Source organism: Pollachius pollachius (genome assembly GCF_949987615.1).
Source record: "Pollachius pollachius genome assembly, chromosome: 8".
Classification (NCBI taxonomy): Eukaryota; Metazoa; Chordata; class Actinopteri; order Gadiformes; family Gadidae; genus Pollachius; species Pollachius pollachius.
This window is the reverse complement of record NC_136941.1, coordinates 26,003,094-26,015,871: the sequence shown is the minus strand read 5'-3', so window position 1 is coordinate 26,015,871 and position 12,778 is coordinate 26,003,094. Positions and strand designations below refer to the sequence as shown.

At 45.6% G+C, this 12,778-nt stretch overlaps 1 protein-coding gene across 1 annotated transcript; it reads left to right on the top strand.

Annotated features, from left to right (window-relative positions):
- Nucleotides 1-260: 260 nt before the first annotated feature.
- Nucleotides 261-10,993, top strand: LOC307078914 (carbohydrate sulfotransferase 11-like). The gene is made up of 3 exons (XM_079740933.1): nt 261-549; nt 5,936-6,015; nt 9,653-10,993. The coding sequence occupies exons 1-3, from the start codon at nt 456-458 to the stop codon at nt 10,496-10,498; spliced, it is 1,020 nt and encodes a 339-aa protein (XP_079597059.1). The 5' UTR covers nt 261-455; the 3' UTR covers nt 10,499-10,993.
- The last annotated feature ends 1,785 nt before the right edge of the window (nt 10,994-12,778 follow it).

Genomic DNA, 12,778 nt, shown 5'->3' with positions numbered 1-12,778 from the left:
CTACCCCGGGCCGACGCTGGGGGGCGCCGCGGTCCGCCGCCCCCCCTTTGTTAACGGGGGGCAGTCCGGAAGGTCAGAAACGCCCGTCGCCGGGTCCACCCAAGCTCCTGCACGGCTTCTCCAGAGCGCATTACACACTCCCCCGATGTCTGGAGGTGGCATCTAAATATCTGAACCGACCGGTACGCGTCCACCGGCGGGTTGCTGTGGCTCCGTCTGCGATGCGGTGGAGTCTGTGAGCCCCAGAGGAGGAGTCTGAAGGCTTTATACCGGGATGGACCTCAGGACGAGAGGAAGCCGACCACAACTTCACCGTCGTGCTCGGTGTTTCTCGACGGTCTCGGCGTAGCCTCGTTCCCCCGGTATCTGATCGCTGAAGCTGGGGGCTCGTCCCGCATGAACCGCCGCGCACGGATCATCCCAGACGGGTTGGTGGTGGTCGGCCGAGATTCAGGATGAAGAAGCCCAAAGTGAACCGAATGATCCTGGCCATGTGTTTAGGATGCTTCATCATAGCCATTTTCTATTGTCAGAACAATTTGAAACAAGGTGAGTTGACAACACATTGAATGTGATTTATGGAAGAGATTTCCCCCATGTCCCATTCAGCATTCGGTCAGCGTCCATGTCATCTTCATAGCCTACTGTGAAGGCCTCAGGTACACCACCTATATAATGTAATATCGAACGACATCAATGGATAATGACCGAATTATGAATGTGCTTTTCAATTCATGTCAAATGGAAGTATGTATGAGCAGAACCATGACTTAAATCTAAATATGCGTGGCAGTCTAATAGGAGTATGCAACCTCAAGTAAAATCTTTCCCCACTTGATGAATTGAACTACACAATGAATGCAGCCACACATATAATCCCCTTGGCGTTGTTGTTCATGAATTAGTGTATTTCAACTGTTTGGAGGTCACTATCACTCCTGGGATTGGCTCTTGAGTTCCCCCTGCCACGGGACACAGGGCCTGATACCTCCAGCTGGTGTAGATCTTGGCTCTCATTCTGACCAGTTTCCACCTCTTCCAGGTCCCACTCTGCTGCTCACAATGGCCTCATTCAGACATACCTAGCTATGGCATTGGCCCCCACGAAGTCAGTAGGCTACTGTGAGAACATTTCAGATTCACTTCATATATATCCGATACCAGTTCTGCCTTTCTTTTAGATTCGAAAAACAAACGTGGCAGTGTAATGGGAATGCCCATTGCTCTATGCATCTCAATGATGTAAATCTTCGTAGCTTTTTAAGTTTGTCTTTTTTTTCACTGCACCACACAAACCTATTCTGAGCAGATTTTTTTTGTATTCCAGGCAAGTAACTGCATTTAAGCACAATATGTAGAGGCTTTACGATGTTGGTATTCCTGGGATTTATCATGTGTTATTCACAGTGTTTCTCAAATCTTCCATTTTCTTTCACTCTAAATCAGCAATACAGTCAGAGAAATGCTGTGTCTGCTGTTCTGTTTAAGAAAACAAGCCTGTATGCTTGGTCTGTGGTAAAGGTCACTTGGTTTTTAAAGTGATAGCTTCAGGGTGAGCCGCAACATCAACACAAATGTCTTGCGAGGGCAGTATTAAGCAGAGATGCTTTGGGGCTGTTCGTTTGACTCTCTCTTAGTCCTCGTTGAAAGACTAGAGTCATAAAATGACGCTTGACTAGGGGAATGTTACTAGGACACCTGTGGAATGTTACAACGTTAGAGTCATAGGAGAATCCTGAAACCTAACCCTCTCCCTACCTTAATGTACAAACCTCTCTAACAATGTCAGAATCACAGGATACTCCTGAAACATAACCCTCTCCCTACCTTAATGTACAAACCTCTCTAACAATGTCAGAATCACAGGATACTCCTGAAACATAACCCTCTCCCTACCTTAATGTACAAACCTCTCTAACAATGTCAGAATCACAGGATACTCCTGAAACATAACCCTCTCCCTACCTTAATGTACAAACCTCTCTAACTATGTGAGACACTCCTTTAAAGATGTCAGAACTAGCCCACAGGCACAGTCCTATAGCAAGGTATATTTTTGGCCAAAAAGAGATGATGAGCTGCTGTCATTATCTCCTCCCACCCTCCCTGGCCCCGGCCCGCTTGTCTGGGCTTGACTCGAGGGCACGGAAGGAACAGCCATATATATTGTAATTGTTTTGCAGAGAAGAACATCAACAGACCTCAGCATATTTGGTGTTTTCTGAACATTTTAAGACATGGTTGTGTTCAGGACGTGGTTAGGACTGGACCATTAGGAAGGATTGAACCATTTTCCTTTTCTTATCGTTATTAATCCTAAACAGGGCATCGTAGAACAGCCTACATCGTAGGACATCAAGGAAGGTCTTTGGTTGCTATTGCTTACTACCTTGAAATCCAAATGACATGTCTTTTGACCCAGAGGCAGAGGGCTTTGGAATTTCTGTGCCAGAAAAGATGGCTTAAGAAAGTAATGCCTTCAACATAGTCAGTTGAAGACAGTTCAGAGTCCTCATTTTGGAGAGTCTCACGACTCTGATCCTCAAAGCAACAGCAGAGACCCACCATGTGTCCGAGTGTCCCGCTAAGGGGCCCTTTCTGTGTGCGTGATCCCGGCCACTGCAGTCTGCTGACAGCTCAGAGTGACCCAGCTGTTCCCCGGCCATGACGACCCAGCAACCGGAACCTTTGGAGATCAACACTCTGCGCTCACTGTCATCGTCAAAATGACAGTGTCATCGAACAAAAAAACCTCCTGACAGCCGAGCCAGCTGGTCAAAATGTAAGAGGGCCAAACAAGATCTGATTCTCCAGTTCAAACGGTGCTATGAGGCATCATCACTTCAGTAATATCGTACAAGTGTAATCAAATATAAATACCTTTTTAGAACCTTGGAGGACAGCTTGTGTTTTAGCTTGATCCAATCAGTCCCACATCATTGATGTGTAATGCCCTCCCATTACATTTGAATGCCGATAAATTTGACTTTTTTGTAGTTTAAACTTTTGGAGTGAGTCCTTGGTTGGAAGTCAACGTGCATTGGTACGTCGCCTTACAGCTGTGCTCTATTTGATTCAGTCTAGTAATTATTTTGTTATTGAAGCCTTCCTGTAGTATTTGCAAGCCAAATCTTCTAAGACAAGGTTAGAAAGGAGGTTTGACTCGCAGTGACTCCCGAGACAGGAGGACAGAAGGTTCAGCCGCCGGCAGCCAGTACACATCCACAGCCAACAGGACACACATGTGCTGGTGCTTTGTTGAGAGAGGTTCTCTCCGACACAGTGTCCCAGCATGGCAGCTCTCTGGAGCTGGGCAGAGAGCAGGAGAGGGTGGGCGGGGGTGAGGGGTTGTTGGGGGAAACGAGGAGGGCTCCAACTCAGAGCCCCTCCACACAGAGCACAGCGGAAGGTTACCGGCACATGAGGAGCACACATTGGCCTTTTTATAGGACGCATTTTCCTGAACAGACATTTTTTTTAATGAAAGGCTGGCAAGATTAGGACGGGCGTGGTAGTGTGTGTGTGTGGGGCAGGGGGTTGACATTTCTGAACACTGAAAGGGCTCTTCTACTTGGAAAATGTCCATTGCAACACTGCTGTTGTTTGGATATCATGTCATCCACAGCTTGGTCCACTCAGGACTCCTACTAACTCACTCGCTCTGGTCTGTACACAATGACCTGACCAAGAGTTTGCTGCACTGAAAATGGAAAACTGAAAAGTAAAACAATATGATTGCGCATCTGCGAGTTGCAGCCTTGGAGATATAGTCTTACCTGTGCATTTTTTGGTGGTTTTGAGGCAATATTTTGGCACCATGAGATCTGCTGTTCGATTGCGACAGTGGCCTAAATCAGATGGATGACTCTGCTGACGTTTATGTATTCTATTCTCTGGTTCGGTGTTGGGGATGGAGCGACCCGATCCAAGCAAATAGAAGCTTCGCCAAATATGAGTCATGATAACAGCAATGTGTTCTGTCTGTTTACATTACATATGTTATGTTAAATTGGCCTTTACCAAAAATATATTTTAACGTCCCTCAAGTTGTACAGGGGTTTAGGCCTAACACTAAATATAATATACTGTGTGTTGTGTCTGAGACGCTTTCCCATGCAGACTATGGCTTGAGTTCTCAGAACCTTGATTCGATATTTGTTCCATACCGTGTTGATATTCAACACGTTTTTTTCCCTTAAGTCAAAAGAGGGTTCCTGTTGAATGTCAAACTGAATTCAGGAACGCGGATTGCGTGTCAACAAACCAAATACATTAAATGTATCTTAAATGACTCAATACCATCAATATAGGCTGACAGGATAACATTTTATCAGACACGTCCATAGATTATGTGTACCAAATTGGGTGCCCTTTGCACCTGTGGTTATTTAGAAGAAGATTTTTGGAAGTTTCCAAAAACTTGTGCGTCAATATGTGAACATATGGGTCCAGGAGGGAAGGGAGGGCAGGCCAGACTAAAGTCACCTAGCTGGAGTGGGGCAGCCCCTAGCGGGCTGCCACACTCCAGCTAGGTGACTTTAGTCTGGCCTCCTTCAGACCAGGATGCAGGGTGGTGCTATCGAAAGCCGGTTTATTGTGAAAGTTTGTAGACAATGATCCATTGGCTGGTACTCCATGTAGCCATGCTGGAGAACTCTCCAGAGTGTGCGTGGTTATGGCTGGTTCAACCTGTGGCACATTGACTACTCAATGTGCCACAGGTTGAATTAAACACTCACTCCTACAGTACTATATTTACATTTACATTTACATTTAGGGCATTTAGCAGACGCTTTTATACTATATCATGTTGTATCGTTATCGAGATATGAAATGACCCATATGGTGCTAGAAGATTTTGACCTAGTGAGGGAGGTTCTTCGCTGCACCCCTCCCTTTGATTCAACCTTAGCAAGTTGAGCCACGGTCAATGGATTGACTACTTTGCTAAAATGAAAAATAGATGGTACAGCTTAATGCTCAGAAGATGAAACCAAAATCAGACCAGATTTTGGACCAGGAGGAACTCTTAAACTACTCTTTTTTTTTTTCTTTTCAATATTTATACATTGTTTTATGTCTTGGTGTTATTATTTGCATGGTATGACTTTTATGCCTAAAAACATGTTGAGCATGTTCATAATGCACCATAAATATTCTTCCAAAGATGAACATCTACACATGTTTCTTTCTTCCTAACAGTAACAGTGGGCTAAGCAAGGAGAGTTCATGATCCTTATTGTACTACTTATATTCCTTTAATGTGGGCGTTGATTTGCAATTCATATTAAAAAAATATCCAAGTAGGGCTTTATGTCTTCCGACACCCTGCTTCCCACACTTAATATATTGTTGCATGGATTTAACTCTCTGTTTAGGTTTTGCATTAACAACTAAACAACTGAAATGCCCTAATTCTTTATTACCTTGAACATGTAATAATACGATAAAGGCTCTATACTGAATATAACAAAGCTGCCTGGTTTAATGAAGGACAATTAAGTAATGATCTATATATGCCCACTTTTCTTCTAAAGAATGAGCAGATTAGTACATATATTGTTGATCAAGAGCCTAATCTATAGCCTTGTGTTCCGTTTGACCCTAGATTTAACCATGTCAACTTGGATATCACCTTATAATATAAGATATAACCTGGTCACATTATAAATCCTGGCAATACACTTGGATGTAACCTGTTTGTGACTGCAATGTTATCACACACAACCATTTGCGTTGGTCCAGATATCCCTTGAAACTATCTAGTTCTATAATTATCATAGCATTTATTGATGCAACATCATCCACCGGTCAACTCTCACCTTCCTCCCCGTCTGGAGGGCCTTTGATGCTGTAACAGATCTGCCTTCTCCAGCCGGCTGCACACAGAGGCTCTCTGTTGGAAGCCCTCACAGACCTGCCTCTGTCTCCTCAGCCTCTGACTCCGCCATTGAAGGGACCAACGGGCAGAAGTCCAGGAGGAGTCCACTTCAGACGCTCCACGACGGCGACCAGGTCAGTCTGCCTTTGAATGCATCGTGGGCCTCATTACCCCCCGGCGGCCATCTTGTTTCTATCTTGGTGCTCGCGGCTAGCTGGGGGTTGGAACTGCATTCAGGTCCACCACCCAGCGCTGGGATCGGTGAATAAGGTCCACTTATGAAAGATACGTGTTAAGTAACCTGACTCTTACTTTCAATAAAAGTAAGAGTCCGGTTATAGGTCACTTTTTGTCCAGACGCGATGATTCTTGTTTTTAGGACTGAATCAAATTGGCCGGCAACATTTGCCACCACCCAGGGATTCAGTCGGTCGTTAGCTCATCTAGTCCTTCTAACAGGCCGCTTACCAGCAGCGGAGTCAGGGTTGCTTTGGTCATTCAGGACCGCATGTGTGGAGGCCATCAGAAGGCCCACCCACCCACACACACACACACACACACACACACACACACACAGTAGTGTAGTTTGCCCAACAACAGAGCCCAGTAATAAAAGCTGGCTGGGGGCTGTTTCCAATTACGGCTCTGTACGAGGCCACAGATGGGGCCCATGCCCAATTACCCGAGCTGGTGTTATCTAGCACGCCCTGCCTGGTGTTTTCAGCCGCTTTCTCCACGCTTGCGATTCTCTTAGCTTGCTGCTCTGCATGGAGCCCTGCGGAGGATGTGTGTTGGTGTTGGTCGTCAGATTTTAGATTGCCTCTGTTTTGTAATGAGGAACTGGTGAGGTGGGTTGATCTGAGTGAGCCTAGGTGTCTGTCAACCAATCAAATGGTCTGCTTTACCCTGTCAAATGGAGCCATTTGGTAACGCCTGCAGTGAGAGGTGTCAGACAAAAGGAGCAGAGACGCTGTCAGCTCATTCTGCAGCTGATACTGCCGATGTTTGTTGTTAATAACGCTGCTGGCTTCATATCTCAGGTCTTTGGTCTCTGGGGTTCCAGGGGAAACTTGCATCCATAAGAACAACAATATGAATTGGATTTATTTGTATCTACATTTATTTTATTCAGGAAGGTTCCGGTTTTTCATTTTCATTCATGGGTGTTCCTTGACCCTACCTATATTATATTCTTGATTTTATCAAAGAAAAAATAGGTCTTTGCTGGAGGCGTGGTGCGCGGTAATTGGTGGGTGACATTGGATTGAGGAAGGAGCTGAAGGGAAAGGGTAATTTATCACTAAGTTAAAGGGGGCATGCTGGGAAACTCTTTGCTATTCGCTTTGGATAACATGAAGGTATTACACATTTCAACTCTCATTTCTGCTACGACTGCACTTGGACCTCTGAGATTTAAAATGATTGCATTTCTTATTTTAACAGAGAACATTGAGAATCAGTGTGGACATACAAAGTGGTGAGGTGAATTTAGTGCCAGACAATGTTATGCAATGAGATTACATCAGCACAGCTGAAATAATAAACATGATTTCGTTATACAGCAACCATTGCACATAAATCTAGGCTGACAGTCTGAATTCAATGTTTGAATATATTATATGTTCTCTTCCTGTCTTCATTTGAATGATTGAAATGTTGATTGACATATTAATTCTCTTCTTGTCAAGTATTCTATTGAACAACAGTGCTTTTAGTTTGTTTGGTCGGTATGTCTCCAAAAGGGTCCAAATAGATTGCATCTGATAATCAAATGCTATGTGACAAGCACTTTGATGAGCCAATCATTTGAGAAGAAGGTATCATGCTGCTGTCATTCCCGATAACGTTCTTCAATCACTCAATATGAAACTCTTTGTTGTCAGCCAGCGATGTCATTGAACCTCACCGCATTGAACTGGGCGTAAAGACAGCTCACTGTTTCAGGTTCCTGGGCTGAGTCAGAAGGTGTGTGTAAGATCAGGCTGAGAGGGGCCGTGAGGTTATCCAGGGTCGGTCGTCCTGAGGGCCAAATGCATGCAGCGGAGATTGGAGAGACCGTACTGTACCCACGGGGAGGCCAGGGCGAACTGGCTGACCCGGGCCAGAGAGCTGTGGCTCTGGAGCTGGCCAGGAGATCTTCTGGAGCATGGGCGATCGCCCGCCCTGATCGTTTGTGCATGTGTGTTTGCATCTTGAAGGCCGTGAAATCTGTTGATGGGGTGGGGGGGGGGGGGGGGAATTGTAACTGGAAAATCTGGTTTAAACCCATGTGACGCAGAGTCCCATCAGCTGTTTATTTTTGTATTCAAGCACTATTTTGATTAGCACAACAAAACATATATTTTTAGTTTCTACAGTTTTGCTCACCATCCTTTTAAAGGACAGGTCTACCATCCAACTACAACTATATCTAACGCGTTCAACAACACCGCTCGTTCAATGGTGGACTGTGAGGCCGTCCTTTCCTCCAAAACTGAAATAATTGTTTTCGGTGCAGATGAGGATCTCTTATCGTTGAAGACAGCAAAATGAGGATGCATTGGTGTAGGCATGGACTTCTGACTTTAATTGACATGTTAAGACCATGAGAACCATGAGGCTTGGAAAAAAAAACACCCATGATTTGTTTTTGCAGGTCTTTCTAAAAAGGCCATAACAGCTGAAGCTGATCCAGAATGTTGCTGCTAAGGTTTTAACCAAGACTTAAAGACAGAATACGTCATCCCAGTGTGAGGATCACTGCGCTGACTTCCTGTTTGCCAAGAAAGTTCAAGGAAGCATTGGTGTGTAAAGCACTGAACAATGTAGGACCATCTCCGATGTGCTCGTGTTCTGAGCCCACCAGACCTCTCTTCATCAGGCTCACTGCCCCAGGGGTCCCCCAGAGCTCTCTTCATCAGGCTCACTGCCCCAGGGGTCCCCCAGAGCTCTCTTCATCAGGCTCACTGCCCCAGGGGTCCACCCACATGTGGACCTCCACATCTGGAATGCGCCTCCTCTTTTTAAATGACTTTCCTTTGAAATGTCTTTCAAATGTGAAGACATTTAAAGAACTCGGTAGCCTTTGTGTTCTGAAGGAGGCCATATGAACAATCCTCCCTTGGGGGTAAGATGATGGGTCTGCTCTATTGGTTTTTTACCCTATTCTACATTTTTGCTAATGAAACACCATCTAAATTCAGAGATACCTCTCCATAGAAACGTACGTCCTTTTAATTGTTCTTGTTACGATGTTCCCCGTTGTAGTTCTGAATGAAGAACTTTTCCAAGAATGCATCAAGCGGCCACGAAGTCGCTCACCAGCTTCCGTTAAGAGACTAAAGACTCACCTGTTCAGAGTTCACCTGGAGTCTGCATAGCCACCCCCTTACCCCCCACGGTGTTTCATTTACTGTTTCATTTAGTGTCCTAAAAATATCCAACAGCACTTATTGTATATGTTTGTAAGTCATGGCAGTTAGTGTACGCACTTATTGTATGTTGTACGTCCTTGCGCATAAAAAATAGTACTCTTAGCATCGTGTAGCATCTTAGCTACGCGACGTCCTAGCTGTCTTTGTTGTATACGGGGAATCGTTGAACCTAACGATTGTTAGGGCTTTGCACTTCCATGAACGCCCTGACTGTACCAACAGCGACATATCGTTGTTTCTTTCTTCTGACAAACGTACTTCTGGTCGCTCTGGATCAAAGTGTCCCCTAAATGCGCTAACCGTAAATGTAAGACGACAGCATGGATGAGAGCTTGACCGTTTCCTGCTGTCCCTGCAGGTGGAGTCCTCGGTGCAGGCAGCCCACCAGGGCCGGCGGGAGCTTCTGGAGGAGGCCTGCCGCTCTTACACCCGCAAGCGCCGCGTGCTGATCCCCGAGGACCTGAAGCACGTGATGGTGGATGACCGCCACGGCCTGCTGTACTGCTACGTGCCCAAGGTGGCGTGCACCAACTGGAAGCGCGTGCTGATGGTGCTGACGGGCGCGGCCGGCCCCCACCGCGAGCCCCTGGACATCCCGGCCCACGAGGCCCACGTGGCGGGCACCCTGCGCACGCTCTCCGAGTACACCACCGCCGAGATCAACCGCCGCCTGCGCTCCTACCTCAAGTTCGTGTTCGTGCGCGAGCCCTTCGAGCGGCTGGTGTCGGCCTACCGCAACAAGTTCACGCGCAGCTACAACGAGGCCTTCCACAAGCGCTACGGCACCAAGATCGTGCGGCGCCACCGGCCCGACCCGCGGCCGGAGGCCCTGGAGGCGGGCGACGACGTGTCCTTCGAGGAGTTTGTGTACTACCTGGTGGACCCGGCCACGCAGCGCGAGGAGCCCTTCAACGAGCACTGGGAGCGGGTGCACTCGCTGTGCCACCCCTGCCTCATCCACTACGACGTGGTGGGCAAGTACGAGACGCTGGAGCAGGACTCCAGCTACGTGCTGCGGCTGGCCGGCGCCGAGCAGCAGGTAGCCTTCCCCGCGTCCCACAAGAGCACCCGCACCACGGGGGACATGGCCGCGCAGTTCTTCAACAAAATCCACCCCTTCTACCAGAAGAAGCTGTTCAACCTGTACCGCATGGACTTCCTGCTGTTCAACTACTCCACGCCCGCCTACCTCAGGTTCACGTGAGGGCGCCGCGGGCCCCGCGTGGCCCCAGAGGTCCCCGGGGGTCAGGGAAGGAGGTTTGGGCCTGAGGGCCACCGTACCTGAGGCCAGGTGGGTGGACGGTGATTCTGGTCACAGACAAGTCAAAAACTTTACAAAAGATGTGTCTTGAAAAGACAACGGTGAGAGAGCGTGCCTGAAGCCTTTCTTTTTTTGAACTCTAAAAGTTGAGCCATAAGGATTGTCTACTGTAAGTGTGAATGCTAGACACATTGTCTCATGGAAAACTTTAATTCTGCTGTTTTCAAACGAGGCTGAAATGTCATTTCCAGGCAACAAAAGGAACAGTGGTTAATGGTCCTATTTATATAACATTTAGAAGATGAATGTTTTTAAACAATGTGCCTTCGATGATGGGCCTTTACTCAGAAAAACCAGTGTGTGGAACTGGGACCAGTTCAGCCATGTACTGTATGGACCTTTGCAACAATGACACGTTCTCTTTTATTTATTGCAATATTTCTGGCTCTGGTGAAGAAACTCCAACCAACAATAGGCGGAGTCTGCAAATAAACATGTTGAAGCAGTTGGTGTTAAGTGTGGATTAAAGAGTGATGTGTCACGATATGAATGGACCCACCCTTCATGGTCATCTTATTCAAACACCAGTCTAGTCCGTCACTTCATTACATTTAATGATGGTTACATTTAATGCATAATAAATACATTGGAGTAACATAATGGACGGTCATTTGTAAGGAGACGCCCCATGTAAGACTCAAACGGTCTATACTACAATGTGTAGTTTGATCCTCAGCACAATCTCAAAATGTGGTCAAATGACTATTATTAAATTACTTTTTACCACTCCTCCGTTCAAAGCAAGGACTGCTGGGCACGGGCTCTGTTTCAATGTGTTGTACTGCTTTACTTTAGGGTGTCTCCTTTATAGTGCACTACTTTAAGGTGTCTCCTATATAGTGCACTACTTTAAGGTCTCTCCTATATAGTGCACTACTTTAAGGTGTCTCCTATATAGTGCTCTACTTTAGGCGGTCAAAGGGTTCACCAAAAAGTGGAACATCTAAATGGTTGTTGAAGCGATCAATACACATAACTCCAACAAACTGCCGGCACATAATTAGTGACCAAATTCCTCATATACTTATCCCCAAATTGTGCACCGTGCAGTGGTCCCTATATCTGGATTAGGGAACATCACCAGGACGTGTGGGAGCTGGAATGGCCCCCAGGGACTATTTCAGTCCCACGGAGAGAGAATCAGCATGAAGGGCTTCTGTGAGCTCGGACCGGAACGTGACTTAAACAGTAACCCAGTTCTCAACAGTACCACACATATCCTACATCACGTTGATAAAAGCTTTTATTCAAACAAAACACATTAAATACATAGAGATTTGCTGATTTGTCTTTTTTTTTGTTCTGTCCGCTTTCAACTGTGTTTTGATTAAGTTTGATGTTTCTACTGTAGAGTAGACGGCATGAGAAACACGAGACTCAATAAAAAAACAGCTGACTTAAAACACAGTGGGGGAGCAACATTGCTGATCGCATCTTTTAAGTTATATTATGCTTATTATCTTTGGGAGACGATTTATTGAAACATGTTAATGTAGGGATACACTTTACAAAAAGGATACAATATTAACCATTCATTAACATTAGTTACCGGGTGAATAAGCATTATTACATAATTATTATAGGGGTAGTAGTAACTAATACTACATTTGAAATAATCACACAAAAATACTAATCAACTAATCTTAGCAGATATTCACATTAAAGCCTATTGTATAGCTACAAATCCTAAAACTTCATATAGTTTGAATAAAACAGACTACCTGCCAATATGAAAGTTTATATACTATCAGGCGTTACCAATCAGGTGAACATTGAGGCATCTGTTGATGACTTCTCAAACTCTCAAGTAGCATTGGATAAACAGTTCGCTGTGACAGGGTTTAAACTCTAAACTGGTCTCTGGTACCGTGACCACCGTTTATTTCATCAATCTTGGAGAAAAAATTTGGGAGATAACAATTTAGCAATCGTTTGGCTGCAATTATATTTAATTACCTTCAAAAGTTTTCGTTACGCTTTCGTCTTGGTTTAATATCACCCTAAACCTTTGATTTGAGTTTACACAATGAAAAAACATTCAGATCAATCACATTCGTAGTATGGAAAAAAAGATGGTGATTTCTCCAAAGCTGGCAATAAGCCATCAATCACACTGGCAGAGAGCCTTAAAGGGCCAATGACATGCCGGCAGGTGTGGTGGGA